The 18107-nt window shown below is 51.1% G+C and overlaps 1 protein-coding gene across 1 annotated transcript in view; it reads left to right on the forward strand.

The window, feature by feature from the left end:
• Positions 1-17386, forward strand: part of RNF103 (ring finger protein 103) — a 41686-nt gene extending 24300 nt beyond the window's left edge. Inside the window, exons 4-6 of the mRNA XM_078868030.1 lie at positions 8947-9035; positions 10082-11631; positions 12357-17386. Coding sequence (XP_078724156.1) covers positions 8947-9035; positions 10082-11631; positions 12357-12650 — 1933 coding nt within the window. The 3' untranslated portion in view covers positions 12651-17386. The remainder of the gene's footprint in view (positions 1-8946; positions 9036-10081; positions 11632-12356) is intronic.
• The last annotated feature ends 721 nt before the right edge of the window (positions 17387-18107 follow it).

Below are 18107 nucleotides of genomic sequence, written 5' to 3' on the forward strand. Positions count from 1 at the left end.
GCTTGTATGTCTGTCTATAGTTTTCTAGTTAGATATTTGTTGCTCACACTTAAAATTCTAACTTAGCAAATTTTGAAACACGTAGTCAACCAGGCCATGCGTTAATTGTGTGTTAACCGACTCTCTGTGTTGTATTACATCACATTTCAATATTTTACTAGGTTATTTAATTTTCGTGTGCCTGTATACTCCTCTCTATGTGTGCCGTTGTGATGTCTGTCTGCTTGTATGTCGGTCTATAGTTTTCTAGTTAGATTTTTGTTGCTATTTCTTTTATGCCTGATGATGATTGCTTGTGTTGCAATCGAAACGTCGTAATGTGTTGTTTTATTTTGATTTATTATTTTATTTTTAGACGTGACTTAACCGAAAAGAACCAAAGAATAATTCCTGCAGTCACGAAAGCTCCCAAATTAAGATTGAACCACTTCTACGGGGACGTTTTAAACTTATCCTTTTTTCTTTCTGGCTATTTGTTCTCTCTGCCTGTGTCCTCTCCTTGAAATTTCACACTTAAAATTCTAACTTAGCAAATTTTGAAACATGTGAAGTATTGGAAAATGACGGCAGGAAACTCCCTGACGGGAACACACCTCTTTTATTAAATCCTGACTTGCAACAATACAACGCGTGGCCTCTCTTCTTCACAATGCGCTTCTCTTGACTCTGGATTCTGTGCTGCCGGCTCTCTGTGCCTCGTGTAGACTCCGCGCCTCGGCTACACTCCTCTCTCGCCTCGTGTAGACTCTGCGCCTCTGCTACACTCTCCACTCGCCTCGTGTAGACTTTGCATCTCTCTCTCTGGCTACACCGTATGCATACTCGGCTCGTGTAGACCTTCCTCTCTCGCTGGCTACACCGTATGCATACTCGGCTCGTGTAGACCGTTCTCTCTCGCTGGCTACACACTATACATTACTCAGCTCGTGTAGACCGTTCTCTCTCGCTGGCTACACACTATACATTACTCAGCTCGTGTAGACCGTTCTCTCTCGCTGGCTACACACTATACATTACTCAGCTCGTGTAGACCGTTCTCTCTCGCTGGCTACACACTATACATTACTCAGCTCGTGTAGACCGTTCTCTCTCGCTGGCTACACACTTATACCTTACTCTCCTCTACTCTCCATTACTCTCCTCTCCGGGCTCTATCTCTGCACCTTCGTCTTCATTCTTAGATGGTTCCACTTCTGCCCCTGCTCCTCTGTGCATCACCTTATATACCCCTTCTTCCCGGGAGACGGAGCGGATGCGGACCTCAACGTCGGCACCGCTCCTCAGTTACCCAATCCCCACGCGCTATCCCTACGATCCGGTTCCGCTCAGCGCGTGTTTCCACTCCCCGACCAATCACACCGCGCTGCTACCCGATCACTCCCTCTGGGCGCGTCACCGGCACACAGCCAATCAGCAGCACTACCCCCACCCGCGCACTGACCGTACATCTATTGGCGGGTCAGCTTCCCGACCGTACATCAAATAGAATGGGGAAAACCCCGTAGCTGCATGGGGGGCCATTCTATACGCGGCAAGGACTCCCGGGACCTGCAGGTCCCAATCTACATGTGCCTCGCACACCTGCTGGCACAGCATGGAAGTCAAGGTTTTGTGGAGTCTCTCCACCATCCCGTCAGTCTGCGGGTGGTACGGGGAGGTACGCACCTTCTTGGTACCCAACAGATCGCACACCTCTTGCAACAATTTACTCGAAAAATTTTTACCTTGGTCGGTCAGCAGGCGTTCGGGAGCCCCCTTGTCCAGGACATAGCCCTGGACGAAGGCATCCGTCACAGCCGCTGCCGACTGGTTAGCGAGAGGCCACGCCATAGGCCATCGGGTAAAGTATTCGACCCCCACTAACAAATATTTATTCCCTCTCGGCGTGACTGGGAAGGGCCCCAAAATATCGAGTGCAACGAGCTCGTTGGTACGCGAGACCTGAATAGATTGCAGCGGTGGATTAGCTGCCACGGCCGGTGGTTTACGCCTGGCGCACTCAACGCACCCCTTCAGAATATGCACCACATCACTTCCCATTCCCGGCCAGTAATAGTCACGCTGAAGCAGGGCAAGCGTCTTGTTAACTCCCAAGTGCAAGAGGCGTTCGTGTGCCGCCAAGACAACCCTCCCCCTCACAGCGGAAGGCACCACGAGTGCGTTCCGCCGGGACAAACTGTCCCATTTCAATAACACGCCCCGCTCAAGTACATAGGAGCCGGTACGCTCCTGGTCCCCCTCGGGACCCCCAACCTTGCGGCGCAATGCTAGCAGCGAGCTGTCCGCCATCTGGAGGCGGCCCCATTCGCTGAGCGACAGCGAGAGCAGCGAGTCCCGACCCTGAGAGGCAGTGGAATCATCCCCGATCGGTGCGCCCGCTGTCGCAGCCAGTGCCCCCATCTCCCCCGCAAGCGTCGGTTTACAGCGCGCCGATCCCGACAAACACGCGCATTCATCACAAGGCAACAACCGCGACAAGCAATCGGCATTCGTGTGTCGCAACCCCTTACGGTACGTAGTCGTAAACTGATAGTCCTGGAGGACTTCCAACCAACGCGACAACTGGCCCGAGGGCTGGGCGACCCTCAATGAATACTGTAGCGCCGCGTGGTCCGTTCGGACTGTAAAGTGACGACCATAAAGATATGGCCTAAACTGCTGCACAAAAAAAACAATGGCAAGCAGCTCGCGACGGGTGACACAGTAGCGCTGCTCCGCCGGAGACAACACCCTACTACCGTAGGCGACAACTCTTTCGACACCCCCAACGACTTGGGATAGCACCCCCCCAATGCCCGTGTTGCTAGCATCCGTGCCCAGCAAAAAGGGACTGGCAAAATCGGGATAACACAAGGGTGGGGCACCCACCAAGGCGTCCCGGAGGGAGCGAAACGCGGCCTCCTCCTCCGGTCCCCATTTGAACTTCACTCCCTTCGCCGTTAGAGCGTGCAAGGGTTTTGCAATAGTGGCGAAGTGCTCAACGAACTGCCGATAATAAGAAGCAAACCCGATGAAACTACGCACGTCGGAAACGGACGTAGGTGTCGGCCACGAACCGACACAATCCGTCTTCGCGGGATCGGTGGAGATCCCTGAAGAATCGACAATGTGACCCAAGTATCTAACGGACCTACGAAGGAGGTGACATTTGGCCGGTTTAAATTTCAACTTAGCCGATCGCATTCGCAAGAACACCCCTCTCAATCGCCGGAGGTGTTCCTCAAACGTTTTACTGAAAACAATGACATCGTCCATATAAATCAAGCATGTATCCCACTGCAAGCCCGACAAAACCAGCTCCATAAGTCGCTGAAACGTCGCTGGAGAGGAGTGAAGTCCCATGGGTAAGCGGTTAAACTGGAACAGCCCCCCTGGAGTCCGAAATGCTGTCTTAGGTTTCGACTCTTCGTCGAGCGGCAACTGCCAAAACCCCGATAACAAATCAAGAGTCGAAAAATATCGCGCACCAGACAATGCATCGAGGGACTCATCCATCCTGGGGAGCGGATACGCGTCAGCCACAGAGATCTTATTCAGGCGACGGAAATCAACGCAGAATCGCAGGGACCCGTCCTGCTTCTTAACCAGCACAATAGGCGCTCCCCACGGGCTAGAGGAGGGCGAAATAATATCGGCTTCTAGCATATCGTTAACAGCCGACTGAACATGTTCCTTCTCCACGGGACTCAGTCGGAAGGGATTTAGCCTGACCGGCGCCGCATCGCCCGTTTCAATGTGATGGTGCAACAAATCCGTGCACCCAATGTCATACTTATGTTTACTGAATACATCAGAGAATTCAATGAGCAACTCGCGCAGCGCACCCAACTGCGCCGCCGACAAATCGTCCGAGGCGGCACATAACGAATGGACCCACTCAAGGTCTTCCCTTGGCTCAACGTTCCGCGCGGGGCTCGAGCCCACCTGCGCAACCAACCCATCATCCCCAGGGACCTGCGCCGCGTGAGCCAGCACGGTGCCCTGCGGAATGACAGCTGGTCGCGACCCCGCGTTCAAAACCATCACAAACGGATCCCTGTCAGCCCGCACCAAAGTGTGAGCCACCGATAAATCAAGACCCCCGACAGCCTTGTTAGAAGGACCCAAAAGCATACTCTGTCCCGAAGCCTCCCTCACCCATGGTTTCCTCAACCGGAGGGGAATCAACATCTGTGAACCCGGGGGCACTTGCACTGTCTGCGTCGCCACTGCTTGTATCGTAGCGCACGCCGTCCGAATGTCAGTAGGGCCCGTCAAAAATGAAATCCGGCGACCCGATGGCAGTTCAATGCATCGTTGATCGATAAGAATTTTAATGGGCATTTTAGCCAAAAAGTCAGTGCCCAAAAGACACGGAACTGCCAAAGAAGACAAAACGAAAACGGGTCCCGACAATTTGATATCTCCAATGCAAATGGACGCCCTAACCTGACCGATAATGCCCAACGATCCCCCATTAGCGGTGTAAAATGGCACATCCACTGGAAGCAGCGGACGACATTGGACCGGAAGAATATTATAAATGAGGTCCGATATAATAGTTGCCGATGCCCCCGTGTCCACTAACACCCTAATCTCAACCCCATCAATAGATCCCGTAACAACGGACGAACCCGCCGAAGCAGCCACAATTCTATGCCCCAATTCCGCCCATTCAATGTCTCCCTGGTCCCGGCCGAACCCCCCTCGCCGAACCGAATCCCCGAACCTTAACCGGCCCTCCTCCGCCGCAACGCGGCGTCCCATGTGTGCCGAATAAACAGGCCGAGCGTGTGAGGTGCCGCGACTTGCCGGGGATTGTAGAGATGACTTGGGCTCTCGGTCGTCGTCCAGCCGAGCTCCCATGGCGCGCTGCCGCGGAGCGCGGCACCCGGACGCCACGTGGCCCCGGAGGCCGCAGTTATAGCACGTGACGAGGGTCGGAGTAGATCTTGGTTGCTCCGACTTTCGGCCCGATCGCAGAGGCGACCGGGCCCCCGGCCTCCAGTCCCCTGGTCGTCCCGTGGCGAACGCCTCCTCTCGTGGGCTGACGACTTGGGGTTCGGCGACCACCAAACCCGGGGCTGCGACGACAGCAGCGTTGCAACCCACGCCTTGCTTCCGTTGCAGGGCCTCGTGCGCTTGAATACTCGTGGCGACTCTCAAAGAAGAAATATCAATCTCGTCAGCTGTGTTGATAGGGACCCCCAGGTCCTGCGCCAACTTGAGCAGCTGCTCCAAAACCATCGCGTCTTGGCCCTCCTCGTCCATCCGAGGGAACGCAGCATCAGCAAGAGCCAGCAACGCCGTGCGATAGGCCAGCGCGGTCTCCGTGGCCGCTTTCCGTCTTGCGTAGAACTGATGGCGGCACGTAGAGGGAGGCCCGTAGACCCTGGCCAACAAACCCAGCGCATCCTTCAGCGTGGAGCGGTCCGACTTCCGTGCAGCCCTGAAGGCCGCGAGCGCATCGTCGTCCAGCATGGCGGGCAATGCCCGCAGCGCCGTAGCATCGGACCACGCTGACATCTCTTGATGCGCCAAAAACCTTCGCTGAAATTGGCCCCAGTCTCCGCCTTCCGCCTTGAAGGCTGACAACGTGGGCAGGCGCTGCTGAAAAATGAAGTCATCCGCCTCGTGGTTCCTCCCCGCCTGTCCGTCGGTGTCTAAGATGGCGGCTCCAGCAGCAGACGTAAGATGGCGGACCCCCTCGCGCGCTGATGACGTCGATGCGCGCGCTTGGGAACCCACCACCACGTGGCGCTCGCCGTTCCCGCCAAAAGTAGGCCCAGGCGCAATGGCGGGAATCCCCCATTCGTTTTGGCGGGAATCTGCGGGGCGACCTTGTAAAATGTCCCCCACCGTCCCCGCTCCTCCCGACGAGCTGATCTCCGCCAAGATGGACGCGGCGGCGAGCAGCAGCTCCGCCAGTCGGGAGTGCGCCTCACGAAGCCCGGCGTCTGTCCCCGGTCGCTCGGCCGGCGCCGTCGACGGACCCTGCAGCGTGGGCAAGTCCTCTTCCTCACCCCCCGCCACCAGCGGCCCCGAGTCGTCCAGGTCTTCCTCGCGGTCAATCCCGTGGTTCCTACGGGTCTTCCTCGTCTCCATACTTGGAAGCCCGTTTCACTTCTGACGCCAGATGAAGTATTGGAAAATGACGGCAGGAAACTCCCTGACGGGAACACACCTCTTTTATTAAATCCTGACTTGCAACAATACAACGCGTGGCCTCTCTTCTTCACAATGCGCTTCTCTTGACTCTGGATTCTGTGCTGCCGGCTCTCTGTGCCTCGTGTAGACTCCGCGCCTCGGCTACACTCCTCTCTCGCCTCGTGTAGACTCTGCGCCTCTGCTACACTCTCCACTCGCCTCGTGTAGACTTTGCATCTCTCTCTCTGGCTACACCGTATGCATACTCGGCTCGTGTAGACCTTCCTCTCTCGCTGGCTACACCGTATGCATACTCGGCTCGTGTAGACCGTTCTCTCTCGCTGGCTACACACTATACATTACTCAGCTCGTGTAGACCGTTCTCTCTCGCTGGCTACACACTATACATTACTCAGCTCGTGTAGACCGTTCTCTCTCGCTGGCTACACACTATACATTACTCAGCTCGTGTAGACCGTTCTCTCTCGCTGGCTACACACTATACATTACTCAGCTCGTGTAGACCGTTCTCTCTCGCTGGCTACACACTTATACCTTACTCTCCTCTACTCTCCATTACTCTCCTCTCCGGGCTCTATCTCTGCACCTTCGTCTTCATTCTTAGATGGTTCCACTTCTGCCCCTGCTCCTCTGTGCATCACCTTATATACCCCTTCTTCCCGGGAGACGGAGCGGATGCGGACCTCAACGTCGGCACCGCTCCTCAGTTACCCAATCCCCACGCGCTATCCCTACGATCCGGTTCCGCTCAGCGCGTGTTTCCACTCCCCGACCAATCACACCGCGCTGCTACCCGATCACTCCCTCTGGGCGCGTCACCGGCACACAGCCAATCAGCAGCACTACCCCCACCCGCGCACTGACGCCTGCTCCTCCCCGTCAGCGCGCGTCACCACACACACACCCGTACATACGCGCTGGCACACGACATATACACCCAGCGCGTATCACCACTACACATGTAATAAACCAGGCTATGCGTTAATTGTGTGTTAACCGACTTTCTGTGTTGTATTACATCACATTTCGATAATTTACTAGGTTATTTAATTTTCGTGTGCTTGTCTCCTAATTTTCAGGCTTGCCTCCCGTGCCGCGTTTGTCCTAATTTTCAGGTTTGCCTCCCATGCCGCGTCTATCATCTCACTTACAATAGGAGTACGTTGGCGTGCACCCATTGATCTCCCCGCCCTCTCCCTCCCCCCGTCCCCTCCCCCTCCTCTCTATATTTAAGGGACCGTCACAGAAACGACCATCTCTTTGTGCCGATTTGTGTCCTCTCTCTGTGTGCCGTTGTGATGTCTGTCTGCTTGTATGTCTGTCTATAGTTTTCTAGTTAGATATTTGTTGCTCACACTTAAAATTCTAACTTAGCAAATTTTGAAACACGTAGTCAACCAGGCCATGCGTTAATTGTGTGTTAACCGACTCTCTGTGTTGTATTACATCACATTTCAATATTTTACTAGGTTATTTAATTTTCGTGTGCCTGTATACTCCTCTCTATGTGTGCCGTTGTGATGTCTGTCTGCTTGTATGTCGGTCTATAGTTTTCTAGTTAGATTTTTGTTGCTATTTCTTTTATGCCTGATGATGATTGCTTGTGTTGCAATCGAAACGTCGTAATGTGTTGTTTTATTTTGATTTATTATTTTATTTTTAGACGTGACTTAACCGAAAAGAACCAAAGAATAATTCCTGCAGTCACGAAAGCTCCCAAATTAAGATATGGACCCATTGTTATATCTCACGGTTGGCTACGTACGGTGTGAAATAAGTTCAACATACATACGTATATCTCAGAAGCTAAACCAGGGTTGAGCCTGCTTCGTGCTTTGATGGAGAATCGCTATGCAGAACACAGGCACTGCAGGCTGCTGCGGGGCCTGTGTTGTCAGCGGAGGGCAAGTACGGCAACATCCACCACTAGGCTCCCACATCTCTGCTCCCCACTTTTACCAACCTACACTGACCAACCTTGGGGAAATATGGCCCCACGTTGGCGTAGGGAGGCCCTCAACCAGCAGGAGATTGATACAATGGCTGTAGATGCATACGTGACATTATGAAATCAGTGCTGTCATAGCGGATGAGCAATAGGCTGGATTTGGAAGCAGTCGCCCTCCAGCAACAACGGAGGGCAGAGGGGCGACGCACGCAACAATGAGCAGAGCGCCGGGCGGCTAAAACGCAGAGAGTCTGCACTGTGGGGAGCACAGTTGGTGCATCTGTTGGTCATCTCAGTCAGTGAACCCATGGCACCTGCTGTCTGTTCTGTGATCACCTGCCAACAAGCCTTCGACACTTCACGTGGCATTAAAGTGCACCTCGTATGTCACAACCTCCGTAGTGACGTCACCGCCACTTAGTGACGAACTGCGGTTGTTGTTGCGATGAGCTATTGATCCTTTAAGCATGAAGGCACTAAATTTCGATTTAAAGCTTTCGTGACTGCAGGGATTCATCTTCTTGGTTCTTTCGGTAAAGTCACGTAGAAGGGAAATAATAAAATAAAAAAAATAAATGATAATAAAATACAATTCTCACGACGTTTCGGCTACAACGCAAGCAGCCATCCTCAGGTGAAGAACAGGTCTGTTGGAAAGACGCTGTCTTTCCTGTCTTTTTATTATGTTTTATTTGTATTATTTTATTATTTCCCTTCTACGTGACTTTACCGAAAGAACCAAAAACATGAAGGCACTCTTATTTTTGACTGTACGAAGTTCTCTACGCTGATGTCTTTCCTGAATGTGTGATGCGTCATTGTTGGCATTTGCCTTGCAAATTTGCTTACAGGTTCTGCATGAAGCGGGGATGGCTTGGACCAAGTCTCATTATGGCCGTGCCTCTCACGAACACCTCCAAGGGAAAGGTGGTCCTCAAAGGTAATTTAACTTTCATTCGAAACGTAATGGTGTTGCTCTGAACAACATAAAGGGGCATATTTCTATCCAATAACCTTAACACCATGTATAATCTTATGATCTATTTCAACCCATCGTCAAAAATTCTGATTATATCTATGTTTTTAAATATATACACGTACACCTTCAGTGCGTGCCAATTATGTTCATTGCGCTGTGGCTTGCTTTCATCGTCCAAATGCGGGGAAATTAATGACGTCTTTTTATGTGAAAATGCATTCCATTGAATTTAGTTTTTTTTCTCTGTGGCTTAGTTTTTATTAAGTTCTCATAAGTCTGTCAAGGGCAATTCTGGCTGTGATTCTGCTTCTTTCCCAAGCAACACAAACATTTATCATTCATTGGCAATGTGGGGTCGATATTTAACGTGCTATAATTTGGCCATGACACACTATTACTTTTTTTTTTATTATTTCCATTGCCAGGAGGCCTTTACAAAGTCAAAGTACAGTATGTACATTCACCTAATAATTGGATCGCATTCCTCTCTCTCATCAGATATGAGCACATGGTGGAAATTCCTCATTCCCATGGCATTTGCCATTCTGTAGTATAACCACTGTTGACTTCCCATAATGAAGCACTGCATCAAGCCCTAACTGGGATTCGAACTCAGGTCTTCTACTCGTGAGTTGAGGACTCTTGTAAATGTACTGAGGAAGAGGAGGGAGCGATGCACATGATGAGTGCACGGTGTGGACTCGGGAAACTTACCGAGGCTGGAGAGCAATGGGAATACCCACAGCCGGATGGTGGAATACCGTAAGATCGGCAGATTGTGTATGGTGTGGTCAAGTGTAGGCACTCGCACCTCTTCCAAGACGTCTTGCCAAACATCAGAGTCGGCTAAATACCCTCTAGAGAGGCTCTCCAGTATTCCCTCCGCTGGAGGTCATTCTGTTAACAGCGGCATGAGCAGGCATTTGCAGGGCTGCACCTTTACCTGACGATGCATCCTAAATCTGCACGCTTCATTCCTCCTTTTGCCCTTTATTATTTGACATTAGAGTTCCACGGGAGGGTGAAGGGACTGCAGCACATCCTGGAGTGGGTGCACGCGAGCGTGGCGGCTCGCATCGCCGCCGTGCGCAAGCCGGCGGAATTCTGGGACGAGTGGCGCAGGCTGGGCACGAGCGACGACGACGCCAAGGCAGGAAGGGGCGGCGGTGATGGCAGTGGCGGTGGCAGCGGCGGTGGCGGCGGCAGAGGGAGCAACAAAGTGGGCGCCGGCAACAGCCGCGTCAAGGTCTTCCTGTTCGCCAACCTCGACCGGCCGCCCATGTTCCTGTCGGCCGTCAGCGTCAAGTTCACGGGACGTGTGCGCTTCATCTTCGTCGACATGCGCAGCTGGCGCAAGGAGGACTATGAGCGGCGCGGGGAACTGAACCTGCGCAAGCTGCCCGCGTACATCATCCAGACGCCCGAGGGCACGTACGAGTACGGCACACTGCGAGGCGAGCACTTCTCGCACCGCGCCCTCGACATCTTCCTGCGCTTCTTGCAGCCCGAGGTAAACGACTTGTTCGTGCTCAGCCTGGTGCTGGTGAATGCCGCCGCATGGATGGACCTCTTCATCACACAGGGTGCCACCATCAAGCGCTTCGTCGTGCTCATCAGCACCCTGGGCACCTACAACACGCTGCTCATCCTGTCCTGGCTGCCCATCGTCGGCCTCCTGCAGCTGCCCCACCTGGACACGTTTTACGAGTACAGCCTGAAGTTTCTGCGCTTCACCAACACGACAAAGATAGCGTCGTGGGTGCGCACGGACTGGATGTTCTATTCGTCCCACCCCGCGATATTGCTGGGCACGTACCTGGCGCACGGCCTGATCGTCGACCTCATCGAGAAGAAACGCAAGCTGTCCGACGAGGACGACGAGATCCTGATGGAAAACAATCTGGACTGGCTGTCGAGTCTCTGGGAATATTATTCTAATTATTTGTTCCGCCCCATAGGCTCCTTCCCCAGCTACCCCACCAGTTTTTACGACGGCGACTTGGAGGACGGCATCGACATCTTGCTGGAGAGACTCGCCGTGCCGGACCTTTGGCTGCGACCGTCAATTTCGACCGATTATATAAAGTATCTGCCGACGTGGGAATTTAAGTGCACCGAACGGATTAAAACGCCGGCCCGTGCTGCCGCTTGTACACGCGCGCCCGGAACGGGCGCGGACGAGGGGTGCCGCGGCTGCTCTGCCTTGCGCGCAGACGACGACGGCGCCGCCGCCGACGAACATTCGCGCGAAAGCGGAGCAAGCCGCGTGCCCCCCCACGGTGCCTGCCCTTCGTGTAAATCCGCCGGGGCACGCGACGGATGTGACGGCGACGCCGCGCGTTTCTCCCCCGTCTGTAGTAGAAACCCCGGACCGTGCGAAAGTGAATTTGGCCGCTGCGTTTGCGGACGAGCAGGAGGCGGTGAGCGCGGCGGGGCTTTCTCCGGCGGTTGGACTGAGTCGACGGGTCGCGTGGGGGCGGCTCTGGCGCAGGCTGGAGCGCCGTCTGGGCAGCCCGACGGGCCCCAGCATCTTCCCCCCACAGACCCTCACGTCGTGGTAAGCAGACATTCATTTGTTCGTTCGTCATGTAGCTTGAGCCCATCTAGTTTCAAGAGTGAGTTTACGCCCTTTTTTAAATAATGTGTCCAGATATTTTAGCTTCTTGCAGTCGAGCAAAATACATTTCAGCCTATTATAACCCAAAAGTTAATGTGTTTTCTTATTCGAAGGCACACTCATTTTCTGTTAGGGGTGGGGAGGAAGCAGTCTCGAGATAAGGACTACCACTTTCGACTTCCCACAAAGTGGTACTTAATTTTACGACCCTGCTGGGATCTATGTATGTAAGTTAAACTTATTTTGCACCATACGTAGACAACCGTGATAATCGGAAGTGTGGGATGATCGGCTGACTTAATCCACGATGTAGCTTAAAACGCATTATCTTTCAGAAAGTTGAATGCCAGACAGTATTCGAATCATTGGTCAGATTTAGAGTAAAAAATATGTTTTTATTAATTCCTCGTCTTATTTGTCTCAGTTATATTTTTGTTCTTATTTTTTAAAGAGCACATTCTTAAAGTAAATGCAATTCTTTGTTGTCATAGCGATAAGTCAAGAAACATCGAATATATCTCTGCTCTCTGGGTCCGGTTTCCTAGGTGAACAGTGGGCCACGGTCCCTGGCTCAATCCTGGCCAGCTCGGCTCCCAAACAAACCCCGCCAAAGGAGGCCACTGGAGGACCCGTGTCTAAACCGCCGTTTTGTTTCCGTGCCGCAGGCCGACAGCAGCGCCTCCGACTCGGAGGTCGAGCGGGAGGTGGAGGCCGACTGGTCGTGCTGGCCGCGGGGCTCGGTGCGCGGCTCCGAGTGCGTGGTGTGTCTCGAGGCCTACTCGCTGGGCTGCCTGCTCACGTGCCTGCCCTGCGGCCACGCCTTCCACGCTCGCTGCATTGCCGTCTGGCTCGAAGGCGGCCGCCACTGCTGCCCCGTGTGCCGCTGGCTCGCGTTCCGCGCACGACCCCAGCAGGCCGCCCCCCCGGCTCCACCCGGCTCCAGCCAGCATGCCGATTAAGGCGGAAACGTCACTCGTAAAATCCACCCATCCATCTGACCCCTACCCACTCATCCACCCACCCCCGCTGCCCCTCAAAGCGGAGTGCACTTAGTGCACTACATGAAAGGTTGAATGAAATACCTCTTTTCCACGGTACAACTGAGCCGTGCTGGGCCCACGCCAATGCAGCCCAGTGCAGCTCAGGGAGGCGCCAGGTTGCTTTTCCACTGCAGAAGCCGGTATCATGCTGCTAAAGTCGCACGCGATGAACGAGTGGAGACGCATGCAGATGACGCTGCCTTCCGTCTATTGAGTGATGTCACGCTTACGGGCTCCTCGCGGTACAGGTGGTTTTCCACTGGCTTGTTTTCCGTGCTGAACGAGAACCAGGCCATGATGCCACTGGCCTCACAAGAAATCTGAATCCAGCTCGGGGCCAAGCAGGGCCAGAGGCATGGCTAACAACGCATTAGTTGCGTGTGACGTCAACCGGTACACAACCCAGACACATCACTGCAACATCTCCTTGTGTCTCAGGCCGGTCATTGCGTGTGATTCTGCAGTGGGGAAAAAATGTGACCCCTCCTGAGCTGTGCACCACCTTGGTTGTACATTGGAAAAGAGGAATAAGTGTATGTTTGTGCGGCAAAGGTGCATCTATCAGTTTTACATCAGTGTCATTGGCTAGGAAACGAACCTAGGTGACCGCGATAATAGTGCAGTACGCTCCCCCTACATCAGCTCAACCAACAGCACACTTGACTGCAGCCGTCTATAAAGCTTAACGAATATCTTCGTGTCTTCAATCACTCCTATAACAAATACAAGCTTGCCTTGTGGCACTGTAATTGAGGGCAGTTTCTCAAATGAAACATCGAACATTCATCATTGCCAAACGTAGATGAACGCAGCCCGACCATTTAACGTTAAGCGACAGGCATCGCAGAGCCTGTGCGCAAGCTGTGCTTTGCTTCCGGCGCACGTCAGGTGCGCTGATGAATAAAGCCGCATACCCCGAGTGGGAGGAAGAAGATCAGCAGATCAGTGTAAGGGCAAGTGGGATTTGGTGTTTGAATCGGCGTTGTCAGCAGTTCTTCTATTCGTGCAGTGAAACATAGTGAGCACATTCAAGAGCGTAACGCGAATTTAAGAGGTACTCAAGTTTGAACTACGGTGAAATTTAGGTGAAAAGGACACACTTATCCCCCACTCCATGTTAATGTAATCTTATAAATTATGCATGGAGCTGTCATGTCCTCATTGAGATACAAAGTGCGTTTCTGATGAGGGTTGATTTCCTTTCTAGTGCTCTGCTGAAATCTTGATTATTGCTACTTTTCACGTCTTACATCACCCAGAATCAGAAATCTGTATTTAGACATGGAGGAATCCAATGAGCTATGAAGTTTTCTTTTTACAGATGTCCAGTGATGGGCGGGTCAGCAAAACGAATACCCCAATTGACAGCCGGTAAAGGAGAAGCAGCAGAGGTCGCAAACGGGTTTTGATTGCTTACCCGTACCCGGCCGCACCAGGGTCGCAAACGGCTACCCGTACCCAACCGGGTACGGGTAGCCGTACCCGTACCCCGCCGGGTATGGGTAGCCGGGTATCGGGTAGGGTACGGGTATCGGGTACCCGATTGCGACCTCTGGGGCGTAGCCTTGAATACAGATGGAGGAATACTGCAAGAGCAGAAATTGGAGGTCAGGCGTTGACTTTGCAACAGCTGTGAGTCCTGACACAACGGAGAAAGCAGCGGTGACATCCGGAGGCATCGGCAGTATTGACCTTGATGACCTCTGTACCTTGAAGTCGCAGAATAACGCAACTGTCAGGCCTATTTGTCGATTTTCTCCCAATCACGTGATGCATCTTAAGCTTTGACATGTTATTTCTTGTTCTTCTCTCCATTCTACACGTGTTGGTCTTCTCTGTTACATTTCGCTGGGGAAAAGAGTGATCTGAGCATCTGCATTATCTAATCATATAGTTTTTTTTTCAGAGACCCCCATCTCCCCACAGTTTAAGCCAGAAATAAATACCCGGATATTTCCTGTCTCTTTCATATAGGTTAGGCTCATATGATCTATGATTTTCTGTTACATTGCATAAACATGCACGCCTTCCGTGTGTGCCTTTCTACCACGTTCAATCAACTGCAACGGCATGCGGTGTGTGCGATTGATTGCGTTCGTCGAGTCTGACGGGAAGGTTTTTTGGCACATTAACACGAGTAAATTTAAACGTGTCGGTTGTGAGTCTTTCAATTCGAATTAAAACTCCGTGCAGCATGCCACTGGTGCGTAAAAATGTGCTGTCTGCAGAAGGCTTGCAATTTGACCGCAATGCGAGTGTTCTTGATCAGAAGGGTTTATAAATCAACTCTCAGAATGCTCCAGTGGGTAATATGCATTAGTTTATTTTTCCAGTACAGCTGATTTGGCCGTGTGAGAATCCATCAAGCCCATGGCTGAGAAGATGTGCTTAGTGGCTGATATTTTGCATCTTGCTGTTCAGCCCCATGCGATTTATTTTGCACTGAAATGGACCAACTTTATTGACACTGCTATAGCTGTTGGGGAAAGGCACTTGCACACGGTACTCGCTTAGAATAATCGAGCTCAGACCACTTCCACCTTGACAGATGGAGTGGATGGTAATGTGATCCTATTTTCCATGTCGGCAGGAAAAACCCATCCTTCCAAGGTTACAGGTTTATATATGGAAGGATAGCCATCTTGTGAAGAGACTTACAAAGGGTGTACTAAATCCAACCACTGTATTTCGTTCCCCAATCTATACAAATCAAAATAACTCAACCAATAATTATTGCCGGCATGTGCATCATTATCTAGCGTAGATACCTATTCTCGTTTGTCCTATCTCTGGGTAATCTGAATGTGTAGGTTGGTGAGAGATGGCAACTGTATACATTGGGCCGTTTGTTGAAATTTCTTCAGGCCTTGTTAGTTTAATATATTGGACTGCTATGATTGCATTATCATCCACATTGTATGGCAGTTTAAACGGCTGTGACAATGACCGGTAATAATCTACATTTTGCACAGCAGAGTTGAAACTCATATTTCAATGGCCAGTACGAAGAAGAACAGATAAAAGAAAAATTGACGGTGTAAAATGAACGTCTAGATTTATTTTCTAACTCAGGATTTTTACGTAGGTTTTGGTGTGACTAATGTAACTTGAACACTGTGCTTTTTGGTTTCCATTCCACGTGGAATGAGTGACGGGGAGGGAGGGGGGGGGTCTGACAGGAGTGACAATATTTCTCGACATCCTGGCAAATCCCTTTTCCTCAAGGGAATCCATTCGTCAAGGACAGCTTGTCCAAGTGTTCCCTCTGCTTAAGCTATAAGCATTTAAATAGATTACGTTAAAAGAAAGTGTCACTCTGCATTTAAAATGTGCGAACGAGTTTAAAATGTGAGAAAGCATTAGTGGTCCGTGAACTGGAGGAGAGTATTTTACAGTTTCTGCAAAAGGCTAATGAAAGTTGATTGTGATAATGTTCTTATCAAACAAGGTTTGTGCCAAATTCACTTTTATTGGCGATTTAAATACGTTGGTAAAACTCTGTGTCTCCCATCTCAGGTACTACCAACAAGTCAAATATTTGGTCTGGGCTCTTGGACTATAAAGACATACATTTACCAAAAAAAATTATCTCTAATCTTTTACCGCCGTTGACCACCTAAATGACGTGTATCATCCATAATGCGAGATGTATGCTTTGCCATTGTCAGAGTCTGTGTACCATTACAAACGAGACCACCGCAACACGTTATCCCACCGTTCCGCATTGTGGCTGCAATGCTGTGAAGGGCACGTGAATCGGTGTCACCTTTTTGCAAAACGATGACGACGTGTTTTACGCCGGGTTTTTTTTCAGGGTCAAGGGCAGGTCAGTAGTGCCAGAATACGTGGATCGATTTCTAATTAGACCCAAGACCTTTATAATAAAATACTGCTTGTGGGAGCAATGGTCCAGTAGTGTGGGAGAGTTTGATGGGCTGGGGTTAAAACTGGGTCTAACGTGAAATGAGATTACTATTGCGAGACCATGAAATTTAAAATTTCGCATTGACGTCCTCGAAAATCAATTCCGCCCAAAGCTACCTCGGTCAGTTGATTGCAGGCCATCGGTATTCAGACCTAACAACAGAGCAGCGAGTTTGCCTGGGAGTGACCTGTGTGGGTTGAGAAATCACCTTCGTCAATGCAAAGTTAATAATGATAACAAGACGTGGCAGCAGGAAGCGACGAAGGTTCCGATTTTATTACCGTAACGAAGTTGCACACCGAGTAGAATTGGCATCCCTTCACGGAACAACATTGGAATGGCTTGTACAACGTTGGCTCACTCCGATTTTTTTGCACAGCGTAGGATATCCTCTCAGTTTATGTGTGCGAGTGCCTGAGAGTTGTGGTTGAAAAATATTGAAGGTATGTTGAACTTCTTTCGCACCTTACATAGCCAACCATGCTAATCGGAGGTGTGAGGGAAGGACACCAAACTAAACACAAAACAATAGCACCAGAGTGCACTGATTGCGTTTTCATTTTGTTCATTCACTTCACTCGAGTTCTTAAGTTGCCCCCCACCCCCCCTACTGCTTGTTATGGCGTGCCGATTTCCGCGGTGATTACTGGAACACTCACCAAGAATTAGAACAATGGAACTCTTGATTATGCTTTTATCATCGGGTACCAGGGAGAAGAAGAAACAAAAATTCCCATTCGAGTAATAAACAATGTTCTGAATTGCACGTCTCCACGTCGTTTATTTTCATGTTCTGTTAAAACCTGACACTTTTCGACAAAAAACTTGAGTTGGATTGTTTTTGCCCCGTTGGTCTTGTTATGAAACGTACACACATATTGCGTGTGTGGTGCATAAGAAGCTAGAACTTTGGACGATGTTCCTTTGTGAAACATTAAAAAAATACGTTTTAACGTTTCCTTCGACCTTTAATTGTGATCGGCAACAATCTCCTGATGCATGTCATCTTCTGATACTGTTATTGTTATACTCGGGCATTGCTCAGTCATTCCAACTTGAGCTTCAGACAAGCTGACTATGGGACATTGGCTTTATTGTCTAACGCGACGAATTGCAAGGCCCTTGGGAACGGACATGCAGTTTTATTAGTGCCGTGAGCTCGAATCCAGAGATAAAATTCATCACTGCTCGCTTACACACATTGGCCAAAGCATGTGTTAAACTGGTAGGAACCTCCTGGTTACACCAGCCCACAGGGGATTATTGTGTCCGTCGTGCAGGGAGAGGGAGGCTGGGTGGGGAGGGTGTAGAGGGGCTGGGTGGGGAGGGGCTGGTCACCCCGTGGTGCCCTTATAAAACTCAACGTTTAACCTACTCACGCCGGCTTGTGCCCGCCCTCAGTCGGGCATATTTGCGGAATACACCACGCCGCCATTGACCCTGGCCATTGA

Source organism: Lampetra fluviatilis, chromosome 25 (genome assembly GCF_964198595.1).
Source record: "Lampetra fluviatilis chromosome 25, kcLamFluv1.1, whole genome shotgun sequence".
NCBI classification, from domain to species: domain Eukaryota; kingdom Metazoa; phylum Chordata; class Hyperoartia; order Petromyzontiformes; family Petromyzontidae; genus Lampetra; species Lampetra fluviatilis.